The sequence below is a fragment of the Strix uralensis genome, chromosome 10 (genome assembly GCF_047716275.1).
Source record: "Strix uralensis isolate ZFMK-TIS-50842 chromosome 10, bStrUra1, whole genome shotgun sequence".
Lineage (NCBI taxonomy): Eukaryota > Metazoa > Chordata > Aves > Strigiformes > Strigidae > Strix > Strix uralensis.
The window spans coordinates 22,598,709-22,624,634 of NC_133981.1; the positions used below are offsets into that span (position 1 = coordinate 22,598,709).

The 25,926-nt window shown below is 34.5% G+C and overlaps 1 protein-coding gene across 1 annotated transcript in view; it reads left to right on the top strand.

Annotated features, from left to right (window-relative positions):
- PPARG (peroxisome proliferator activated receptor gamma) overlaps window positions 1-25,926 on the top strand; it is a 63,027-nt gene that overhangs the window by 14,338 nt on the left and 22,763 nt on the right. The window contains exons 2-4 of the mRNA XM_074879728.1: window positions 19,811-20,038; window positions 22,003-22,172; window positions 23,925-24,063. Of these exons, the coding sequence (XP_074735829.1) occupies window positions 19,819-20,038; window positions 22,003-22,172; window positions 23,925-24,063 (529 nt within the window). The 5' untranslated portion in view covers window positions 19,811-19,818. The remainder of the gene's footprint in view (window positions 1-19,810; window positions 20,039-22,002; window positions 22,173-23,924; window positions 24,064-25,926) is intronic.

A 25,926-nucleotide genomic window follows, 5' to 3' on the forward strand; every position in this document is an offset into this window, starting at 1 on the left:
GTTTACTCCTTTGTTAGATACATAAGTTTCATAGAGGTCTTTAACCAGTGATGTAGATAATGACTTTGTACTTACCCAAGAGAGACAGATTAGCCTCGGATCAATTGCAAATTAACTCCTACAGTCTGCCTATAATCTAAATTGGTTTTAAGGCTGTCTGCTACTTGCTTGTTAGAGTAGTAAAGTCATATCTCTTGTCAGTCATTGAAAGAGGAAGGGCTCTTTTTGGAAATGCAAATTTAACTAATGGGGACATCCCCCTGTTAACAGCTGTTGCAGAAAAATTTAAAGGACTGAATTTTGTTTGCATGGCTGAATTAAAGCAGACAACGGGCATCACTACTATGAGAAGAACTGCAGACCAATGAAACTCATGAAGTTGGCTGAAGCTGCTTTAGGAATCATTTGAATCTTTGTATGATTTTTGTTGGACATGTCATTGCTATGGCATTCAAATATGATCATGATGAATTTATACTATTCTGCATTACTTTATACTATAATGTGGCATCATTATAAGAATATTATATGATGCACAATGCTTACCCAAAGTACTAAGTCAGCAGACTGCTTATATGACAAGTTAAAAAAAAAAGTACTTTATTTCATCATCAGTTCCTTTTCTTCTTTTGGTATCTGTAGTTGAGCAAAAGTGTTTGCATAGCAAAGGCTTTTACCCTGAATATCCAAAAAGCAACATATTTAATTCTTTTTAGCATTCTCTTTATTGACCCATTGATTTTACTTTCAGCGAGAAAATTATTCTCTCCTGAATAAAAACTTATTAAAAGTTGTTAGTATTCGCAATCTTGACCATTTGAAAATTTTCAAATATAAGCAACATCATTCATCTTCTTATTATTTAACTAATTATCTCTGTGGACTTCATCGACATAGAGAGATAAGGGCTGGAAAATGTTGAATATACCTGTCAAACTATTAAAAAAAAGTTTATATAAATATTTAAACACTCTTATTGGCAGTTGGTAATCAGCTCATATCACAGAGATCTCTCCTCTACAGAATAATTCAGAGCAAGAGACTACTTTAGCTTTTGTGAATCAGCCTTTAGATGAACCTCTCTCACTGACCACTGAGGAACTTAAGATATTATTCTTGTTAGCCATTTTGAATACCTGCCACAAAGGAAAGTTTTGAGAATTGATTTTTCAGCCTTCTGCTTTTGTATCAGCTTCATGAGATCCCAGGAAAAATTATGCTAATATAATAAGCATGGAAATGCTGAAGTGTGTGAATTTGTGAGACAAGATCTGTATCATGAAGAAGAAAGAGTGCTGTAGAGGTAGTAATTGCTCACCCAAAGGAATATGAATGTGTTCCAGAAACAAGCCATTATCTCACAGCCAATGCTACTCAGATCCTCTGAATACAAGGAGTCCATAGGCCTTAAAATTCCTCAAAGATTAATCTCAAATGACATTCCAAAAAAAAATAATTAAAAAAGAAAAAGTAAAAATGGGTGAAAGATCCAGGGAAATACCTTTGTTATGTTCCTGGGTTTTTTTTAGTTAACATACTGCATGACTTTCCTCTCAACCTCTAGGAATGCATTGGATGTCTGTCAAGACCACAAGTTGTCCGTACTGTAGAAATGTATGAAATTTGTCTCTATACAGAGTTGCCATTGCTCTTTTCCTTATCTGTGAAGGAAACACAGCAACTCCCACTGGGGAAATTACATGTTAACTTGATCTTAAAATAAAAAAATCAAGGGAAAGGTCATATCCTAATAAGCTGTGCAAATCTAAATTCCCAGGGAGCTTCAAAATGACATTCTATGACTAGGGCATTAACAATTTTCCAACAATGTATTTTTGAACTGCTTCCAATAGTGTTTTTAACATCCGAGAACAAATAGTAAAATAAAGATACAACTGGCGAGATACAAGATCCAGATGAGCTCTGTGATTCACAGTACACAGCCCATTGATAATCTGGAGTCTTTGTATCTGACAAACATAATGGAATTGGTAACTTTTTCTGCTTTCATTGGGATGCAAATCTTGTGAGAAAGCTATTTATTGATCAGTTGATGTATTATTGTGATTTCAGTATCAATAGTTTCTACTCTTTTCCCTAACCTAGGATTATAGACCAATGTTTTCCTCAGAGTGTCTGAGGAAAGAGAAGGGTCAGTTTGAGAGGCTGCTTAGTATATTATGTATGTTTGTGTTGGCAGAGATTTTGAATGTGTTATGTTCAGATATTGACCAAGAGGTGCAGAAAGTCTGTTCAAAAACACATGCTGCTGTCATCGTCCTGCAAAAGGTAAATTACATAAACTCATAGAAATTTTACAGTCAGTTTTAAAGGAGCCAGTATTTGACCCCAAATTATCTTTTCTGACTCAGTGAGCATATTATGTAGAGTTGTAAAAAATTTTCCATAGTTCCAATCAATGAACCAAGGCCAGTACCAGTTTACATCTGAAACAGTTTAGGAATTCTCGAAATGCAGGGGAAACCATTGCCTAATTGTATTAGTTTTACATAGTTTGCCACACACATTTTACAACCCATCCTCTACATTGGAAAGGTGTGCCTATATGAAGCTATGAGGTGAATACTGTCTTCTTGTAACCCAATGAAAAACAGTTTCTGCTTTGCAAATAGTTGGTGTTTGACCTATTTTGTGATGATATATTGATAGTAGAAAGTGAAGGTGAGGGATCAAAACCAGGTTCTAAATTCCCAAGCTCTCCCAGTTTACATGGGTGTAATGGAATTAGATTATGGTTGCCCTTATTTTCATCCTTGTCATATCCCTCTAAATCAAGTATATCCCTGTAGGTGAAGGGTCATCTAAGCTGCTGCAAAATAATTTCTTATTTTGTACAGAGTATAGTAATAAGGTTTAAAAACTGATGTTCACACCTTATTACACAAAGGACAGGAAGTACCGGGTGTGGGAAGCAGTCTGCTATCGAAGACGGCTTCTCATCTTCTGGATTAGAGGTGGTTCAAAAAGTTTCGGTGGGAGTTTTGCATGTACCGTGAATGCAAGTGTCTTATCCTGATATTCTGCTCTATATTACAGTACATTGCACTGGATGTAATCCAGATGTCCCTTAAGAATTTATTTTTTTGTGATAATCTCAATAGTATTTTAACAGATTCCTTTTAAATACAACTGAGTCTTTGAAGAGATCAACCATCTGTCTTGTGATCATGCTTCAAATTCAGCATATAGAAATTTGCAAACTATTGATTTTCATTTAGCAATTACAAAAAAATAGAACAGTTAAAAGTCACAGTAACTTATCCTCAGTGTATATCAGAGGCACATGATATTTAGATGTTCACAAGCCTTCTTGAGGGGTTACAAAAAGTCACCACAATAACTTTTAGTTCCTCACACTAAACTTGCTTGCCTAGAAAATGCATCTCCTTAGAAGAATAATGGGGTATGACAATATAATTTATTGCAAGGTTAACTATTGGTATTGTGTCCAAATTGAAGATTAATAGCTGATTTAAAAAGAAACCATCAAGTGATCAAGTATCCCGGAGTATATGGGCAAAATTCCAGTGCCTAATTTGTGGTTTGTATGTGAAAATGACATGCATATTTAGATTAAAGAAATATAGTTGCATGCAATTATTCAAAATAACACTTTCCAGAAAGTTAATTAATATGATTCTTTTCAGTGTGTTAACATACTCCACAAATGTTCTAGAAAAATATGCAAGAAGTTAGCTATAAATTTAAGTATTTACATATACATTTTTGTCTTGAATTGCGGTGTATACATCTATTTATCATGATTTGAAACTGAAAGATTTGCTGTTAGCTGTCCTTTTAGATTACTTGTAGAAGAAATTCTTAAAGTATTTTAAATATAGAAAAAACAAGATGATGACAAGAACACATGACAGAGAAGGGAACTGAAATTTTCTCAATCTCTTTCTTCCCCTCTTTTTAATGCTGTTAAAATTTAACAGAGCTGCTTTGCTTGTACCACTATTGTTAATGTTGCATAACCCTATAATTATTAATCTTATTGAAACAGTGTTAGAACTTGATTATACACTTTTCTCCTCAAATGAAGCAAATGCTGTCAAAGATAGAAATGGAATGGCAGTTTGTATTTTTAAAGAAAGCAGGCAAGTTAACCTGAACTGGGATGTCTATATGCAATTGTCAGTCTCATACACAGGGCTTCACGGAATCTGAAATCCATATGAACGAAGGTGCCTGGGGCACACAGAAATTTTCTAGCTTAGAGCTAATAGACACTTCATGCTCTCTACAATATTTTTGTGCAAGATACAAAGTGCAATCAGAGTCTCTACTGGTTTAGTCAAGCATTGGTAGTTTCTTTACAGCTGGAAACAAATTTACAAAAATCACTGTTTAGCATTAGTTGTTAAAAATAATAAACTTCTGAAAGTATACATTAATAACTTTTTCCTGACAGTGAATTGTTCTTAGCCGTGGATGCTCTAATTTCAGTGTGGTGTCCTAAAATGATGTCATTTTAACTCTTGAAAATTTCTTGTCAAAAATAGCAACACCAGTTTCCATCTTCTTTTAATAGAATGATTTGTATAGTTATACAGTCACTATGCAGATCAAAACTCTGCTGACTTTGAGTGTCAGTGTGATAAGAGTGAGGTTTGCTATGTGCGGACACTCTGGGTTAAAGATCAACAATATTAATAACTGAAGAATAACATCAAACACAATTTTTATAATGTTAGTTTATTACAGAAGCAAAGAATACTAGCAAAAGCCGTGGAACTAGATGAGTGCTGTTTATTGCCAGGCTGTTTGCTTAAACATTGATATAAATATACCCTGCTTTCTGGATGAATGACACATATAGGAAATCAAAGAGTGATATACAGTTCACATAAAGGAACAAGTGAGTTGTGTGAAAGAATTTTCCATACCTTGGCAGGTCAAAATGTTTATTCGTTCATGGGGAAAGCAAGGCAATTTCAGTGGATGAATTGGAAAAACTTTTACTTCAAAATAGATATGTTGACAAAAGTAGGGCCCAGTCATAGGAGACATACTCTTGGGATATTAATAACACAGAGGAAGAATAACCCAACAGAGAATAAGATTAAAGGAATTCTTTCCTTTTAGTTTTCATGCACGTTGTAAAATCTGAACTTGGCAGATCTCTTATTAGAAAATACAGTGAGTTTATGCATCAGTAACAAAGTCAGGACTTAGGATTTTGCATTAATGTATCATTATCCAGGTTATATTTGAGTTCTTTTCAGGGTGCATTAATGATTTTGAAATGAAATGAAAGATGAAATTGCGTGCTTTCTCCACAAATATTTTGTCTATGTTTTCTTATCAAAGAGCTGCAGGGAGAATATTCATCTTTTTGTTCAGGTTCAAACAGCACTTACCCTTTGCATTTTTAGTAAGTAACATCTATATCCTTAAGACAAAGGTATCTTTTTTTTCCCCTTGAAAAGTATATTTGGAAAAGGGTTAATAACTCCATCAAATTCTGTGCCACTCCCAAAGACTCGTGTCAGATTCTCAGAAAAATTTGGGATGGGGTGCCTCTTCTCAGAAAACTACTGAGGGATGGGTGACAGAAGGCTTAAATAATCTTGTATAACAACTGAGCATGACCTCTTTCTGAATTATCATATAATGTTGCCCTGATAATCCATTATCTGAATGCATGTATTGTGGCTTTTTTTTTTTTTTTTTGAGTGGTAAAGGGAGTTTTGTTTATTAGTATTAGATGGTAGGAACAGAAATTACATAATTGACAATGGTTTGATTTGTCCGATGTACAGACTGACATCCAGGACTACTTAGAGTTTGCTAGGGAAACTGTTAACCCATAAATTTATAATTTTAACCCATTTTGCTTAGTTTAGAACTCAAGATAATACAGTTCTCTTCTAGGGCTTCTCATTATCATCTATTTTACAGTAACTCTGATCCTGGGCTCTGTTTCGGCTGGTTTTTTTTTTCTCTGTTCAGCAGTTACTATGGTTTTAAGTTCCAGTCTGCAAGAAGTTTTTCTGAAGTGTATCAAATAGAAAATTCCTAATGCAATTCCTGTGATTTCTGTTGAAAGTAAGAAATAAAATAACATGAAAGGAGGTAAACTGGTGCTAACTTAATGCTGAGTTTTTATAGTTGATACCTTAGTATTCTTTTTGTCAGATTGCTATTATTTAGTCATACACAGACTTTAAAATTAATGTTTTATATCCAGTTCTTATGATAGTCAGCTTTCAGTGCTAAATATCCTTCAGAAAATTCCTACCTATTTTTCTTCTGGAATAAAATACAATGTTATATTGTGTTGTATTTTATACTGACCTCCCAAAAAACAAGAATGGAGAAGATTCTCTTGATGCTCTTGTCCTGTAGTCCAATAGAAGATTCAGAAGTGGAACTATTCAAGGTAACTTAAATTTAGAGCACAATTCATAACTGATTTACTGGTGTTCATTAAATACTTCTCAGTGTTGCACAATGTTGCAGTTTCAGTTACAAAAGCAAGCTTACCCTAGGTATGACCTGATTCTACACTCCTTGTGTAGGCAGCCTGAAGTCACCTTGATGGGATAGTTTTAAAGCTGTCTGGAAAAATTAATATTTAGAAAGATGGAGTACATGAGATGCAAAGAACATTGATCTAAATATGTGATAAGTATCCTACACTATTGAGAACAATAATTATTGCATCACATGTAAAAACATGTCAACATATTTTAGTTGGGAATATTTTGGAGGGTCAAAAGTACAGTAGTCAGATGACAAGAGATTGCTCTACTGCTGAAAAGTGGCTGAGCAGGTTATAGGCTTCTCAGTTCGTACAGTTGAGAAGGTTAATTTTTTTTGCTAATTTAAAAGATGAAAGAGATACATTTGTGCAACAGATGATCGGTGTACAAAAGTTCATGTGTCTTTATTATGAAATTATTTTAGTTGAGTACTCTTATGGTAGGCTGGTACAAAGCCTGCTGTTATATATATAATCAAAGTGGGGTACCCATTTTTCTTTTGCCTGCTGTTTAGCTTGCCAGAGTAATGGCAACAATTACATCAGAGTAAAGAGTAGAGTCCTTCAGCTCAACATTGCACTTTGAAGTGGTATGCGTATCACTGGTAGTGATCCCTTCCAAGTTTAGAAATGTCTGATAGAAGAGTTTCAGCAGCTAATGAAAGTACACTTCTATAACAGTGTGTAAATAACTGTACTCCACACAAAATATGAACCTATTTTTGTGCTAGATTAATATGGGGGGCATCTAGAAGAGCCTTCTGTTAATGTTAAGCCCTCTTTGGTACTATTTATCTACTTCCTCAAGCTTTGATGTGTTCGAACTAGCTTGACATGACAGAGTTTTATGGCTGTACACACACATACCGAGAGTATTATATTTGGCATATATCAGAAATTATATATAAATATATGTAAGAAAAATTATATATATGAAAGCCTGTTCCCTGTTATGCTGTTATGTTTCTGTATTTACTGCACAAACAGGGCCAAGCATGTTTACATTAATGAATGAGTTTTGCAACGTGGTGCTTTTTAACTTTTAGGACTTAGTGATTGTCCAACAGGTTAAAATATTTTAAGTGATACAAAATAAAAAATAGTGCTCAATCAAATTATATGGGCCCTACATATAGTCTTACCATATTAAAATACATTTTACATTTTTAGTATTTTAGACGATTACAGCTTTGTGATGAAAATGGCTCATCCCGATACAAGAGAAACATTTTTATGGATAACTTGCAATGTATTTGACTGCCAGGAAAAACTTTATAAGTGGGATTTAATTCAAGGAATGAGTTTAAACTCATGTTGCATTTGTTCCTCCTCCTCCTCTTCCTGTGGGAGTATTCAGTATTTTGCCATGGCAGGGAACTGCATTTAGGATATTAATGAGTATATTTTACCCTATTACTGTTGTATGCCTTATTAGCTCATCTCTTGGAAAGAATACTTAGGTTTACTGTCTTGTGAACATTAAAAAGCACTGACATGACAGAGTCTGAGGAAAGAAAAAAATCCCAGGCTTCTTACCAACAGTATTATGCATCCGTTAAAAGATCTCCATAAATTCTCTACTACTACTAAGTGGATTGAGAAAGCTTTATGTGGTTATTTAAGTATTAATATTATAAAAATTCTTCAGTGTTAGTATAAAATTTATTGCACCTAAGATGTCTTAGAAGAAAAAAATTAACTGGATATTGTGCACATAATATATAACATTCACTATTAAAGTTATTAACATTTCAAAAAGAAATATGAACTTTGTATTCAGATTTGAATCCCATAATGGAGTACATCTATTCTAAAATTTCTTGCTAAATTGGTACCTTAGTTGCTAGTTATTGAGTAAGCACCACTGTTAAAGAATAGAATGCATGATTAGTACATTAAAATACATGAAAAGACAGTGATAATGACCCAATGAAACCAAATAAACAATGGAGCATAAGACTGTCTTGTAAATAGCTGCAGTGCTTACACATCTCTTCTTGTATATTTTGCTACACGCTTAAATCTTTGATAATCTCGCAAAGACTTATGAAGCCACAAAGGAATCTGCAAATTTTCATACAACGAATTCATGTGTGAGCACAGTATAAATTTACTAGATAGCATTTCTACTATACTTGAAGACTTCAGGACAGTGCTGTTTCCTATTTGAACATACAGTAGGCATCTGGCTAAACATTGCATCCAGTGTTTCATGGTAGCTTTGAGTTTTTTATTAACTTTGGGGACAGTGTTGTCACTGTGGTTAGTGAGAAACAGTAATTTTGCATAGAATATATGGCATTTTATGAGAATCTAATTTCTTATGGATCAGTGTTACAACATACACAGATTTATTTATGTGTATACATGGGTATGATATGTAATTTAATAATATACTGCAGCTAAAGAAGTCCTTCCTTAGCCAAGAACTGAGTTTTTAAAGTGCTTAACAGTAGCAAGAACACAATATTAAAAATAAAGCATATAAATGAGTGTTTTCTTAACCGTGGCCTAAACACTGAATTTCTATTGAAGCTATAAAACTTTCTATTGACTTCAGAACAAGTTTGACATCTGAATGTGAAATCACAGGTTATGCTTAAGTCTGTATATGAAACTTCTGAATGCAGAATTTTCTCTTAAAATACTTTTAATGGCATGCACTGAGCTTATAAATCTGACTGAAAACCTAGAGAATGTAAAGGTTTCTTAACTCCTTGGTAATTTCTATTTTTGTTACTCCTAATAAAAAGAGCATATATCCATTATATGATGTGATATATTATTTTTAAATTAAGTAAAAATTGTATTATCTTATTATACATCTTTGGGATATATGGAAAGATTTCTGGAACACTGTCTTAGTCACCTTATCTAACACACAAGAAACCAGTTTCAAAGAATCTGGAAGCAGATTGTTCTCTCATATTGAGACAGTGGCAAAAAAAAAAAAAAAAATTAAAAAGTGCATGAATTTCCTGTAGTTAGTAAAACTTTCACTAGACCTGAGTAATACGAAGTCTGCCGAGTATAAATAAATGCCAGTTATAAAAAGTACATTGAGTCTTGGAGCCAAGCACAGTTCTGAGAATGTTAACACTCTAGTCGATTGAATTGTGTTGTGAATTTCTAGTTGATAAAGCTTTGCTAGCTGGTATACAGCACAGCATTTTTTTGAATACTTTAAAATCAATTACTTCCTTCAGTCTTATGAGGCCACTTACATGACAAGAGAAGGCCTACTCCTTAGTAGCTTGGCATATTTAGTTATTATACTTTGCCAAAGGGGGCAAAGGTCTCTCTTAAGAAGCCAGCTTTTTCTGATTACAAAATTGAATGTGATTCATTGCCTATCTATCAGTATCCTTTTTTAAATCACAATGATTCATAGAGAGTAACGCCTACATTTTATATCATGAGATAGTTTTACAATATTGCCAGTGCAAGTTAGAGACATGTTGTTTGTTTCTGGTTTCCTCAAATCCCTCAAAACCAAAATGATCCAGATTTGAGCTCTACTAAGGCAAGTAGGCATATTGTAAATACCAATAGATGATCTTTGTCCATGAAAATTCTGTAGACATTTATTCTGATTTTTATATTAGCAATCAGATGATAACTTATCTTTCAGATTTTTATGCTTCTGGGGATGGTTTTTTTATTCAACAGAATGAAATAACAAACATTTCTATTTTGAAGGGTGGGAGGTATTTTTAAGACTTTTTGAACAAAAAGCATTGGAAGATAAGTCTTTCATCAGGATTAATTTTAGTTTCAGTATATGGCACCCCACAAAGCATGGATTGCAGCTGCTTGTAACAAGAAAACTGTGCAGTTTTTCTGCTCAAGTATTTCCAAGAACAATTTGAGGGTCCTTTTCCACAAACTTTGAATCTGAGTTACAGAGCAGAGATTATCTCCACAGCTCAGTGTTCTGTCACTCTTGTGACAGTAGTAGAACACTTTCATTTCTATCATGGTGGCCAACACTATGTCACTTCCAGCATTTTGTAGTGTTTTCTAGGATTTTGAAGTGCTGTTCCTCTTAAATCTGAGCTATCTATCCGTCTAAGAAGTTTTTCAGATATATAAATCAGTATTTCTTATACACCTCTCTTCCACTGTCCAAAATTCTCAATTTCTATTTAAACTGTTATTTGAGCACAGCCTTGCAATCAATTTCTTTTATATTCTGAAATAACTTCAGCTTTCATCAATATCTATCCAGAATCAGAATGCAACAAACTCTACATTAAATAATTAAAATAGGATGGTAGAATTTATAGCATATCTGAGTAGCCTGTGGCATTTTGGAGTTAGTTTCTCATTTGCATTTATATTTACAATGGTTTATGTTGCTGCAAGGGTATAAAATGCTGCTATTTTAAATAAGAACCCAGGCCATTTACCATTTTGTGTGAAATCCATAGGCACAGAATAGAAAATATATTTTAAATTAAACAGCTCTATTATTCCCTGAATGGGATTTTTTTTTTCTGTTTCTATTAGCAGCTGCCTCCTAAACATTGTAGTAAATTTTATGGACTGTGCTTCTAGTGATCACAGCTTGTAGTTATAATTCAGTTATAGGAATAAAATACATTTCCTACTGATTTATGAGTTGCTTGCTTTCGGCCTTTTCAATTGTTTGGATTTACACCGTTTCTCAAGTTTCTTCTGATGTTTTACTGTGCAGCCTTGCTGAGAGGATGAATGGGTTGACTCCCCCCTTACTTTTTATTTGGCTTTTTGAAGGATCTCGGTGTCACTGTTCTCTGCAGCCCTTACACTTGGATTTCTCAGCCTGGTTCTTAAGCTGTTCAGTCTCCAACACTCCTCCATGGTTTGCATTGTGGAGTTGTGACAGAAACTTGCATCTGGTGGCAGTGTTTCAAGATGTTCCTGGGATTATCTGGTTTGTTGTCACGCCCATAACATTCCACTCAGCCCCAGCTTATTGCTTTTCATTCTGCTATCAGAATTTTGGTCCTGTGCTGGTTCTGCAGGTTAGTACAGCAGACTGTAAAAGGAGACTTTCATTAGCTCATACCCTTCCCACTCAATGATTAACCCTTGAGGTGTGCTTGTTGGCTGCACCCTGCCACAAGTGGTGATATAGCCCTCCTCCTCTGCTTAAAGATGTAACAAAATTTTATCTAGAACCACTCGGCTTGTTTTTATATGGAATGTTTATTCCATTAATTGAAAAGTGTATTGTCTATGTTGTATCTTTTTGGTATTGTCAGGTATCTTTCCTAATGGACATGTTCATTTTTGGGTCATGTTTAGATGGCTTGAGGGTTGCATCCGAGGAACAGAGAAGAAAATGTGGTCCATTGTCTTGATCTTGTGCTTGGAGTCAGGGCTGACATTAAAAGCAGTGCACCAAATATCTATGAACTTACTTCACTAAGTCACTTGTTATCATGGAACTGTTTTGACACTCAACATTTGCTAGAGGACACTGGGTATTTTCTTTGGTTTTGGAGGTAAATTAATGGGGGCAGGGAACTTTAGTTTAGCGTTCTCTAATTAAAACAAATCCATAAAAGTTTTGTTCTTTTGATCTGCAGTGAGCTCAATTTTCATTCCTGTAAATACTTTTGATAAATTCATACTTGAAAAGAAAAATAGCAGGTCTGCTGAGACAGTGGTACAAGCAGGAGTGTGCTGAGTCCAAGGTGCATGCAGAAGTACTTTTGTTCCTGCTACAATACACAGTTCTAGGATAGGAAAGCTGAAAGCCAATACTGAGTTTTCAAAAACCATTTGAATTTACAGTGCAAAAATTTGTCAATACTTATTCTATCATTTGTCTAAGTAAGCCTGTGTCCTTTTCCCACGATCACAGTCGTTTCTAATGTGTAATTTGCTTGGAAAAAGACTGCTTTGGCTATTTAAAGTCCTACCAATACACTGCTGTTCAGTGCACACATCATCATATAAATGAAACAATTTCTGCCCTGAATTATACCAATATTTTGAATACGTGCATGGATAATAAAAAAAAAAATGCTTTATCTCTGCTTCTTGGTAATGCAAACATAACAATACAAATAATGGAATTTTTAAAGCAAGTCTTCATAGCTTTTTGCTGTTACATTGTTTTTCTTGTTGCAGTCTGAAGCATACTGATTTTGTCAAACACTGGATTGGGGGTATCAGCCAACAAGGCTCTTTTTATGTACTTTTTTTGCTTGTTTGTTTGTTTAAGAGCATCACTGATTGTGTCAGCAGAGTTCTTGGAAAGAGGTTTTTTTAGTTATGTTGTGCTCCCTCTGCTGACTCTGCAGCAACAGAACACAAAGTAGTACGGGTCCTACCTTATGGGGTGGTTGTTAGATTTAAGAACCTGCAGACCACACAGCAGTTGTTTTAATGTATGAAATGAACTGTGTCCAAAAGCTTTGAGTCATTGTCTGAAATACAGAAAAAGTTCACATACTTCGGTTTGTCCAAAACCAAACTTATTTTATTCAAATGTTGCCTATTAGGTAAAGTCCGTTATAATGACAGATACTATGAATGAAAAATATATTATTTTCGGGATTGAAGAAGGTATCTCCTAAAAGCTTAAACTAAGCTTAAAGTTTCATTGTACTCAGACATAATCAGGAATATTAAAAAATTGTAGAGTAATACCATCCCTGCTGAAGAAGGTTGCTGTTTCAGTGATAACACAGAGAATAGGCAGGGGGAAAAAGATAATATTCTCTCACTGGACAAGTGGAGAACTGAGGCAAAAGTCTAACTAGCAGCATCTTCCCCCCCCCCCCGAAAAAGTAAATGCAGTAAGATGATGCTATTTTCTCTAAATGACCAGAAGAACAATGAATAGGGCAAAGTAATACCATTTTTCCAAATCTTACTAGAACTGATGACCATTTCCACCTTCCAGAGACATCAGTTAATCACTTTCTGAACACAATGTATCTCCAGACCCTATGCGTCACACTTAGAACCTGAAAACAGCACTGATGAAAATGTTGGCTTGAACTACTTGTCCATTGCCACACAGAATTTCTGTGTCAGAGGCAACGAAAGAACTGAGTTATTGAAAGGGGAATGCAATTATTTTATCACGAGACTGTCCTTTTGCAGCATTCTTCTCTAAAAAATCAATGAAGGTCTTCAATTCAGTGGATGTGGTGCCATCATTTAGGGTAGATGTGTATTTGCAAGGCACACATAAAACATTTTACTGTTCCTCTTAAGTAGATAAATAAATTTAATATATGGGGATATCAATCTGACCTTCACCATCTCTAAAGCTAGGAATGGTTGTGTGATCTTAACTAACGTATATATGACATTATTTCAGAGATGGTCTGAACCTGCTTTAATTAAATTATTTGGCAAAAGTCACATTAAGTTCTGCAGCACTTGCATATGAGTTTATTTGACGAACTCTGACACATTTATACATGAGATGAAATTCAAACTATTTCATGAAATATGCTTTAAGTAAAAAAAAAAAAGAAGATAAAACCAAAACCAACAAAACCCAGTATTTACATCACGAATATATATTTGTCCATATTTATGTTCATGTAGTATAATTATACCACTGCCTTGATTTTGGTAATGTTTCAAAGCTGAGAGGCTTTAGCTATTTTTTTTTCCTTCTGATTTTCTGTAACTCGTATGAGGCTAGGATGTTCTGGTTGCTTCATTAAATACCTCTAGGGTCATATTTTGGTAGTTTTGTCTGGAAAGAGCGTGTCTAGAATGTAGTGCAACAGGCCTTTCAGGTTAACTGAGCACAGGTAGTGTTTATGGTAAAGAGTAGCTTGTGATCCAAGATGTTTTTCATACCATGGTAATCTCTTAATGTACTATTTTATGTTTTCCTAATATATAAAAGTGCACTGAGTAACCTTCTCCGGAATTGGAAATCAATTCAATTTGCAATTGCTACTGAATGGAGTAACTTAATGATTATGATAGTTTTCACAATCAGCACCAGATTAGCTAACTGTAAGCTGTCACTACATGACAGTTAACACAGACATGCATCAGATGAGTTCATGTGCCTTCTTTTACTTTGTAGATAATAGCAGTTGGCTACATGAGATTAAATGCAAGTGAAGGGAGTTAAAACAACTAATATCATATCTCCGGGTTTAATGTTATCTCAACAGCACTCTCACTTCTGGTCTTTTGCTGGCAAAGAACGATTTTTGCACATGAAAATCTTTTTAGCCAATTAGCTATGTTTTTATTACCCCATATGAGCATGTGTGAGTTTTATGAAACAATCCTGGAGTAGTCTCTTGATTGGACTTATGCTTTGGATGTTTGGGTGGGTTTTTTAAAAAAAGCCATGAGAAGACAGCAGAGGTAAATGTTGGCATTAGTCTTTTATGGGGAAGAAAAAAGACAAAATACACAGCAGAAATCAAGTAAAGGTACATGCAAAATAGAAGTATTTGTAAACTAACTATTATACATAAGAACAGCTTTCATGTTTTAGTTTTCAATAATGCAAGAGTAAAACTAGCACATGAAAGGTCCTCTTCATTCTAGTATTTATAATATAAATTAAAACTGAACAGTAAAATTCATTTTGTTTCCAGTGTAATAGCAAATTTTATTAAATTGAACAGGATATCCATAATTTGACTAAGACTTAGCAGTCATGTGTGAAGATTCAAACTCTAAAACTGTAATGGAATGCTTTGATTTTTGTATCCAAAACCTGAGCAAACATGAAAATTCTCATAAATCAGAAATGTTTATGAATAATATTAATGTGAAATCATTGATGCCTAGCTGTTTTGTTGTATAAAGAAATATTATAATGTGCATCTTGTTATACAGAAATAGAGAAAGAAAGCACAAAACAGCTGTTTGTGATGGATTTGACCTTAGATACTCTTACAGTATAGCATTTACTACATTGACTTCTTCAATATTCCTTTAGCAACTCTGAATTTACTGGCATCTTTGAAAAATAGCTATTGATTGGTATATCTGTATACCGGGTCACATTGCTGCTCCTTTTTTTTTTTTTTTAACCAGACAAATAAGAAATATGTGCATAATGAGAGAAAGTAAAATATTTTAGTCATTTCGTTGTCATAAAATACAGTAAGAAAACAATCCTTTACCACTTCTTTGCACAGACATCATAGTAAGCAGTAGAAATATAGTCCCCACAGCTGGAAAAGCACAAAACTTGCTTTATTTTATACAGCAATGAGGAAAGCCAAGAATTAGGTGGAAGCCACACGTTCTCCATTTCTCCTCACGTAGACCTACATGTGTATAAACACGCATCTTGTCTTGTGATGCCGTTGTCGGAGAATGTTACATCCCTCAGAAGAGATGTACTTTCCTTAACTGTGAGGCCTGAGAGGCAAAACATTTCCCAGCTGTGGTTAGATTAAATGTTCTATGTTCATGAGCCCTCCTAGGTACATGCTAGAGTGGGAGTTGAAATTAAAATCCATGTATATGGTACAAAGCTAAGGCCTTGTCAATTTAGATTTACAATATAGCCAAACTTAAATGTTTTCATTGGAAGGAAAGCAGTTAAGAATGTACATGCAAACCTTTTTTTTGTGTTCAGCAAATCCTATCTACTTAAGGCATTTTACCATGCTAGAACCTTTTATTTTAACAGAAGACTTCAGATACACACAGAGATATGTGTATGTATATATGTGTAGTATCATTGCTAGGTACCTTTGTGGACATCTTAGACTAAATTATAATATAGACAACATAACAATTTTTCAAAATTTAAAGTAGACATTTTTTGTAGGGAAATGATTGAGCAAAGCCTTTTTAGTTACCTGAAGATCAGAAGAACTGATATTACTAGTCATGGCATGTTAACCTCTGGAAGGGGTGGAGTTTATAGGCTTTTGCTCAAAGAATTGTAAATGGCTGCTGATTCCTGATTTTATTACCTTAGAGCAGAAATATGAGTAGCATAAAATGGAATTACTTTGTGACCCATAGCAGCTGATAGGGGCACCCACAATTCTCTGTTCTTCTCTTCAGTGTAATCTTGGTGTTTTTATTTCCTCTATTTGCAGCATAGAGAACGCGTGTGTTGTGAACAGACGCGCAGAAAAAACCCCAAACTATTAGTATGGAAAAAACAGCATGCATGAAAGACAGTCCCTCATATTAAGTGATTGTTAAAATAACAGATTGATTTTATTTATTTATTTATTTTTATTTTGTCTTTTCTACAACTTAATAAGAATCTGAAACATCATAGTTCTAGGCTAGAAATACTTTTACAATGAAAGTGCTCTGGCATTATTGGTAGACTTGGCTGAAACAAGTTAGCTGTGCTGACCGTGAAACTAGAAAATTGCTGCTAAGGAATTACTACTGTACCCTCTTAGCTTTTGGAGTTTGTGCCTGGCAAGCCAGCCCTCTGGACTTACAGGCTTATCTGAGCCTTTCTAAGCTGTACTATATCTGTACATAGTGAATTTCATGCACACACTGTGTTATAATGACTCGGGAATTTCGAAGAATTAATCACATTCTACATAATCAAATACTCCAAAACATCACAGTCATTCACTGTTATAAAGTGAAACATAGACTAGCTTTAACTTGCTGTTTAGCTCACAGTGGTTTGCAAACTGGTCTTTTAAAGAGAAAACACAAAGTGATAATGCCTCAAGATTGTGAGAATATTTTTATAGAGTTTTTATGGATGATGTTGGAAAACTGTTTAATTTTAACATCTGCTTTGTATGTAACACAAAAATTGAGATCAGCGGCAAGTGATTAAGTGTATTTCTATTCAGTGAGTGCCTTAAGCTTGCACTTCCCTTTAAGCATGTACTCAAACCTCTTCAGCTGCTTCTCTAGTGCAGGGGAGGTGTCTGTGTGTGCAAGGGCAGCCATCAGTATGAGTCCTCCTGCCTTCTGATGACGGGGTTTCCTGCAGTTGTTTCTTGGCCACACAGTAACCTTATGGATGCACCTGCACATACCGAGTCCTATGGACTCCACAGGATGAACTTGGGCTCTAAGGGGGACCGTGCTTGTAGGCATCCCTCTCCTTCACCCTTGAGACAGCCTACGGGCTATGAAGTGGACATAACTCTCAGTGTCGCTTGCTTAAAGGAATATAAGCCAATGTTTACATTTTAGATGACTGTTGATTTTGTGTTTTTGAAAGATGTGTCTGGTTAATTACAAAAATGGACTCTTAAGAAGGAGTCTATTCTATTTTTTTTGCTTGATTTGGAAATCTCTTAAAGGAAGACAATTCCCAGTGTTGATGGCCAGCGATTTGCACTTCGTGCTTACAGAAAAACTGACTAATGGAACTAATTGGACCAAGGGACTCTGACAATGTATAATGTACTTTCACCAGATAACTTTCACTTGTGGCAGTTAGAAATTCTGCTGTTTACCCATAGGCAGATCTTACTTTCATTAAGGATAACATGAGACTGTATATCCCGTCCAACGGCTGAAGCCTTTGGGAAGGCAGACAGCTGGCTGACCATTAGGCTAACCTGGCCAACAGTTCACCCTTAAACACTGTTTGCGTTACAGAACTCTATCAGTCACGTAGTAATAGGAGTGGCAGTATGAAGGAGCTATAGGTTCCCTTTTGCTCTACTAGGGGCAACATGTATGTCGTGCAGCAAGAGATACAGTAGCATCTCTTTTGTTCCCGCTGCAGTGAGAATTTCTTATCTGAAATTTAAGAAAGATATTTTACAACCTTTGTTGTCGATGCTCAAGGTAGAAGAACTAGAGGGTTGTGCTGTGAGTTCTAGAAGGTGGAAGAATGATGGTGACTTTCCTGAGGAAAGGTTAAGAGAACTGTAACTATTTCTACCCATTGCTACCTTAACACTTCAGCATAGCTGATGGAGGGGACAGTCTCTGTTTTACTTACCTGTAGGTCTGTGAAGGCAAAGGATGATCTCAAAATTATAGAGCAGGTCTGTTCCATTATATTGATTTTGCAACAACAGTTTTGTCAGTGTGACAGTAGTTTTGGTTCAAAATAGATCAAATCAAAGTTCCTGTTATCTAGAGGTTAAAGGCTACTTACTTGATTGGGTCTAAAGTTCAAATTAAACAGCCAAAGTGACCAAGTTATTTTAGTTTCATAACATCTATTCTATTTTTAGATTAGAATGTTCTTTTTATACATCATGGAAAACTAAAGACAGACCCTAGTTATATTAAGTGCTCTACACTTGCTGTTTCTTACAGACTTTATCATAGTTGAAATATATCTAAATCAAGGATTTTGGTTCAGCTGTCAGAAGAGGACTCGGAAAAACATTTTATATCTCAATCTAAATTCACTTGATTTGGTGAAGATTTTTGCAGATTGAAGCTCTTTATTTGTTTACTACTTTCAAGATCTGCATAAATACATATGGAATTTGGAAAGCCATAAATTAGATTTCCTTGAGCCTTGGGTTTAAGACTCTGGGATAAAACTTCTGACATACTTGAATGACTTAACTACAGATTTCAGATATTTCTTGTTATTTGGAGGAAAAACACCACTATTAATACCAACTACTTTTTTTTTTTTTTTCTTAATTTCTTAATTTTCAGGCACTTGGGAAGAATGATGATTAGAATTTGAAAAACTGAAAAATTAATTGTGGAAGCCTTCTAATTCTATTCACGTGCATGTTATTGAGAGATGCAGTTAAAGTCAGTGTTATCTGTCTGTTAAAAAAAAGTGATTTTTTTTTTCTAGTTATGCTCCTTTAATTTCATTGGGTTTTTTTAATGACTTGCATGCTTACTAAAGCACATACACATTCTATAAAATATATTATTTAAATGCAGTTGTATTTCATCTGGCCATTCATAATTATTTAGATGGTTATTTTTCCCATATATATTTTTGTTATTTTTCTAGCTGAACCATTGTTCTGTGAGCCCACTAGTTGTCTCTGCTGCCTTTTGAAGTACATATCAGACCAGTTCAGTCGAGTAGCATACCTATGACAGCCATTCTGATCTAAGGTTAACATGAGCCTAGATGCGAGCAAATCTCATTTGCTCTTATGATGTAAGACATTAGAGCTTTCCTAAGAAGAACCTCAAAGCTGCATTAACTGCCCAGTGTTAGCCATGCAATGCTACTATACAGCCTAATGCATTATATGGTGACAAACTCAAGCCTAATGGTAGATGGGGCCTAAACATTCCCTTAAAACCTACACCTGATTCAGAGTTTGCATCTCAACCCTTTGGACATGAGACAATTGGACCTTAGCTTGGACTCAAACCCATTACAGAGATAACTAGCTCCTTTTAAAATGTTTCTTTTTTTGTTTCCAGGGATTACAATGGTTGACACAGAAATGCCGTTTTGGCCCATTAATTTTGGAATTAGTCCAGTGGATCTGTCTGCGATGGATGATCATACACATTCCTTTGACATAAAGCCATTTACCACTGTTGATTTTTCGAGTATTTCTTCACCGCACTATGAAGATATTCCTTTTGCAAGAACTGATCAGACAAGCATTGATTACAAATATGATATCAAGCTTCAGGATTGCCAAAGTATGCTTTTAATTTTTTTATTATTTCCTTCATGTTCACATTTGCTTCATTCTCTGGAAAGTGTACTATCAGCAAAAGGATTTAGAAGTATTCATATGCCTAAGTGCCGGTATCCTGTCTCATCGGAGATGTCCACAAGATATTCTATCTAGAAAAGATAGAACACATATAGCAGACCTTCACCCTTCCAGAGCAGCAGATGGAGATCAGGCAATGTACCATAAAGTATCTAAAATGACATTAAACACTTTTTATTAGACACATGAACCCCCCCATTTGTTTCTGAAACCTCCAGTCTCCTATTCACGTGTCTTGTGTATAAAGTGTCCTTTGAAGCTCTATGCACACAATGCAGAATAAATATCATGAATGTTAAAAAATGCCCCGGCACACATAGCATATTCATTATTAATATGTGTAGCTTTTAAATTACAGATGGACTAAGAAACTGATGGAGTAGAAATATTGGCTATGTCTGAGTCAAAATGTTGGCATAACTTTTATCAGTGTTCCTAATGCAGGCATAACCTTGGAGCTTCATGCGCTAGTATTATTTATATATTATTATTTATTTATATAAATATTAAATGTTATTATTTATTTATATAGTATTATTTTTATATATTTATAAAATGCTGGGTTTTCACCAGTTACAGTAAAAAGAAATTACACGGAACTCTTCTTTTAAGAAAGGAAGTGACCTATTCTTAAATAAGCTATTACTGCATTCTTGCTCAAAGTAGGAATGTGAGGTTGCTGTACCTAGAACTTTTTTAAAGATCCACTTAGTCTGTTAAGGTCTGACATCTCTTTTGTTTGTAGTAATCTGTACAGGAATTCTTTCAAGGAATTCTTGCTAGGAAAATTGTGGAATTTAATTTTGGTTGTACAGTGAAGCAGGTGCTGTGTAGCTCTGGGTTACTTATCTAATAAATTAAAAGACATTTTTCCAGCTAATAATTTTTGTTTGTTTGTTTAATTAAAAATGTCCATAACACTTTAATAACAAGCTAAGGAGTGCAGTAGAGTTTGGGTAGGATAAATCCTCTTCTTCTTTACTTAGATAGTTTTCCACTTTTCTTTTTTCTTCCTATTTTATATAGGAAAGAAAACTTTCTAGTTTGTATAATGTAGCCAGTCTGGAAAAAAAAACCATTCACTTTATTGTAATACTATGTCTGTTACATCACTCCTGAGATTTGATCTGATGTTATGTTATAGTGTCAAATGTCACAGCTTTCTTCTATGACCAGTAATGATTGCTTTAAAGATATCATCTTTGTTTCAGCTTGTTCAATATTACAAACTGCTCTCTTAATTAGAAACTTTCAGAAGAGAAAATGTATCTCTAAACTGCTTCCAAAGTGGAACAGTGTTCCCCAGGAGAGAACTAAATTTCTTTAAATATTCAATATTATATTATCCAATATATATATTATCCAATACATATATTATCCAATAATACGCTATACAATATATAAGTCTATTAGATGCTTAAATATTTTTTTTAGACTAGATTAGAAAATCCCAGTCCATCTCCCTGCAGTAGTCCTGAACACCTTGAAGTAATACAACCAGATTAGGTACTGAGAAAAGTAAGGCCTTTGAAGTATGAGGTCTCCATATGTAAATTTTTAATATCTCTATCTTCAAATCATTCAATGCTACAGAGCTGAAAACTGAATCTGTAATACACTTTCTACGTCAGAATCTGCCTCTTCAAGGTTTTTCAGCCTATATACTGCCAGTGAAATAGCAGCTTACACCTTATATCCCTTTACATCCTGCGTTTACTACTCATTTAGTATTATGAAGCAGACCTATGAATCCATGTTTACTGTGATTGTTTGTGATTATTCCTTGCTGCTTCTTCTTTATATTTAATTATACTTTATATTTAAATATACTTTATATTTAATTATACTTTTAAACTATTATACTATTTAAATCTTCTCTATACACAGGTGCAATCAAAATGGAGCCTCCTTCCCCGCCCTACTTTTCAGAAAAAGTTCAGTTGTACAATAAAACTCATGAGGAGTCTTCCAACTCCCTTATGGCTATTGAATGCCGTGTGTGTGGGGACAAGGCCTCGGGATTTCATTATGGTGTGCATGCATGTGAGGGTTGTAAGGTAAGTTGTCACAAATGTATTTTTTCTGAAATAAGATTCGATACTATTTTCATCTAAATAATCACTTGGTAAAATCAGAGATCTGTGCTTTTTAAAAAAAAATTTAGGTCTTTAAGTAAATTGTTTCACATACACTGTGTATACTTATGGCTTAGTAAGCAGGAGTTTTTTAAAATATATTTTGCTTTTTATATTACGTTGCTGATCTATTTGAATTTTTTGTACATTTCTTCTACATTTGTCAATTATGCAATTAAATTTCATTCCTGCTGTCTTGGAGGTCACTTGTAGAATCTGAATTCATATAACGCAGCAAAAGCAGGCTCATGCCCAACTCCAAAGCTCAATACTCTGAGCAATTTAAAATTCAGACTCTGTTATTCTGATGGATCAGAGTTTCTTTACCCAGTTTACACATTTCTAGGTGACTACAGAAAAGCCTAATGGTATTAAAGAATGTGGCTTTCTGCTTTAAAACTCCACCAGCTTTTTTGTATGTCAATGTTATAAAAATTTACCATCCTCAAGAGCAAGAAAGGAAATGCCAGAGAAATAAATTAATAATAATTCATTGAGTTAAAACAAAAAATTATAGACTTTAACATGAAATTCTTATCTTCTCTATTTTCAATATCTTGAGGAAAATAACTACTAGTAAAGATCCAATGCAGAGCCTAAATAAAATTTGTAGCACTGAATTAGGAACCACATAAATCAATAAGTATGCTGTTGATTACTTAAATTACAGTGAATTATATAAATAAGTCTTGGCATTATGCTTTTATTGTTAATGTTCACTGTGAGGAAAAATTAATTGTTACAAAGAACAAATGGTGATAAATTTGGATAAACTTTATTAATTGGTTATGAGTAATCTGAGAAAGTATCTTTAAACTGTAAAAAGATAGAATTGTGAATTTTCATAATGATTTCTGTCTTTGTAAAACAAGAAACACAAAAAAATGTGCAATCATTTCTGTGAGTTTGGTGCCAAGTTTTTGGATTTTTCATGTGCCAAACTTGTAATATCCAAACAATGGAGATAAAGTAGAAAATAAAACAACCTAAAACATAGAACCCAGAAATAAATATTGCAAAATTAGTTCAGCACTGTGAAAAACCAAAAAAATACAATAGGTGAAATAATATAAATTATCTTTAAGTACTCAGGAAAATAAATATTTGAAATAGAATAAAAAGATACTCAGTTGGGCAAGAAAATTTAAACAAACAGATAACCCATAACCTTTTTTATTTACTTGAGATCAAACTGCTGTTGGCAGAATTTTTAGTTTGTTGTGATTTATTAAAAATTTTCTACATTGGTAGTGAACTTTAAATTTTGAAAATTTCATGTTCACTTTTTAACAAATATTCCCATGAGCAGTGGAACAAATGGAATTCCGCTTCCTTTGGCAGAGCATTTCTCATGCTCAGCACATCTGTAGAGCTCCCAACGTCCCTACTGTCCTTAAAGTCCATTGATTCCCATAAGCTTCCCCTCAAAACCTTCCCATAAGCTTCCTCTCAAAAATTTGAGATTTTTACCCCTCTATCAAACTAGGTTGCAAATGGTTAATAAGATCAGAACAGGGCCTTGCTGACAGACAGTGTGATTACATCAAGGAAATGTGTCTAAAATGAAGTTAGATTCAGTGTGTATACAGAAAGGTGCTTTGCATGTGCAGAGAAGTGAGACAGTGACACTGGCAATTTCTTGCATCCTTTTACATGCTTTTATGTTTACTCCAGGGCTTTTTTCGAAGAACAATCAGATTAAAGCTAATTTATGACAGGTGTGATCTTAATTGCCGCATCCATAAGAAAAGCAGAAATAAATGTCAATACTGCAGATTTCAGAAATGCCTCGCCGTTGGAATGTCACATAATGGTGAGTGTGCTTAGCATGTTTTAAAACAATAATTTTCATCTGAAAAATAACATGAAACATTAATATGATTACTGAATGTGCTGCTTTAACATCTAGAGTCTTCTGTTACTTTAGGCAGTTTAGAAATGTGTATCAGAGACATTGTCTCTGAGTTTAGGAGACTACGTGACTGGAGATTACTTTCAACATAAAAATCAGATAAGCAGAGATCTGCATTTATCGATGTAATACGTAATATGAGTTTGTTTTACTCTCCATCATTCTTGCTCATTACACTGTTGGTTGTTCTTCCTGAACATATTCCTAGTGTAATTGTTATTTTTCAGTTCACTGTCATCTTTTCTGGCAAGTCTCTTTAGCATACTGTAGTTTAATATCACTTTCCTGTAAGTGGAAAATTTAATTATGAAAAATGGACTAGAGAATTTACTGAAAGTTTGTGAATAATAACAGCTTGAATTTGATGCATAGAACACCTATCGAGGACTGTTAGCACCACCAAGTTAACATTTCCTCATGCTAGAACAGAACATACTTTAAATGAATGGGTCAGACCCTGTACTGTTTTAAAAAAACCTGTCCTCCTCCTTCCTAGGATACCCACATCTGGGCATAGATTCCAATGTGTGGTAAGTAGGAGTGTAGTGTTTCTTAGCATGCTCATTCAGCTGTCGGCCTCTCATCATATAGTGTGTATAGCTGTGATTCCTGTGTAATATGCACTGTCTGACCTCTCCACCACCCAGAGGCGAATATCCCCTTCCATCTGTGAACTGTAAGCAGCGTTTTCATTTTGAATATGTTGTAGTCTTAGGTTGCAAAGGTGTTTGCAATGTGTATGGTGCTGTGATTGCCTTCTTTATAGTAAGCAGATAGCATTAAGCATATTGTGATACTGTTCTCTTGCACAGAATTTAGAAGAAAGTTCCTCTGAACTTTAAAATTAACATATCAATTCATGTGGAAATACTTATGAATGTTTGGACAGAAGGACATAATGAAGATTCTTTGCTGCCTTGCTTTGGCAAAGTTGAGTAAAAACAGGAATTAAATGTCATAACATAGAGACTTATGTAATTCTAAGGGTAAAGAATTGCAAACATGACTGGGAAAATAATTTCTCTGTGGTTTTTTTAGAACTTTCATTATTTTCAATATAAAAAACGAGCATACTGTCCCCAAGAGGAAAGCTTAACTGTGGTCTGCAAAGTTAATACATGCACTGAATGTAAATTGGTATGGGAAATGTTTTGCTAATAGAAAGCATGGTTTTCAAGTTCCTGGGATGCAACAGTAACACTTAAAAATAAATCTAATCTTGAAATGCTACTGTGGGTATTTTTATAGTAATTCAGGAGGTTTTATTATTAATTTCAAGGTGCATGCCAAATTCTCTCATAACCTAGCGACACAGCTTCCAATTATGTCAATGGGAACCATGTGCAGTTCTATCAAGAAGGGGAAGGCCAAGACCATTCTCTTTGGCTTAGTAACATAAAAGGCCCAAGAAATATTTTTGAAATTAATATTTCACCTGCCATTTCTTCCTGTTCAGCCACTGCCAAGGTAGAAGCTGCAGCACCAGCAGGGGCCATGGTTGTGGGAGTCCAAGGGAGGCACAGAGAGGAGGGGCAAAGGGCAAGGCCATTTGTCCCAGGGCTTGAAGCAACACTTTCATTTGCTTTCACCATGAGCTCAACTAATAGAGAGTTAGTAGTGTTTATGGTCAAGTATTGGCTTCTACATTTGCCTTTTTTGCCCGCTCTGGTTACATTACATTGCATGAAACAATACCCTCATTCCTCCATCATTTATAAACAAAAAAAATATTAAAAAATAACTAAATTTCACCTTTGAAGACAC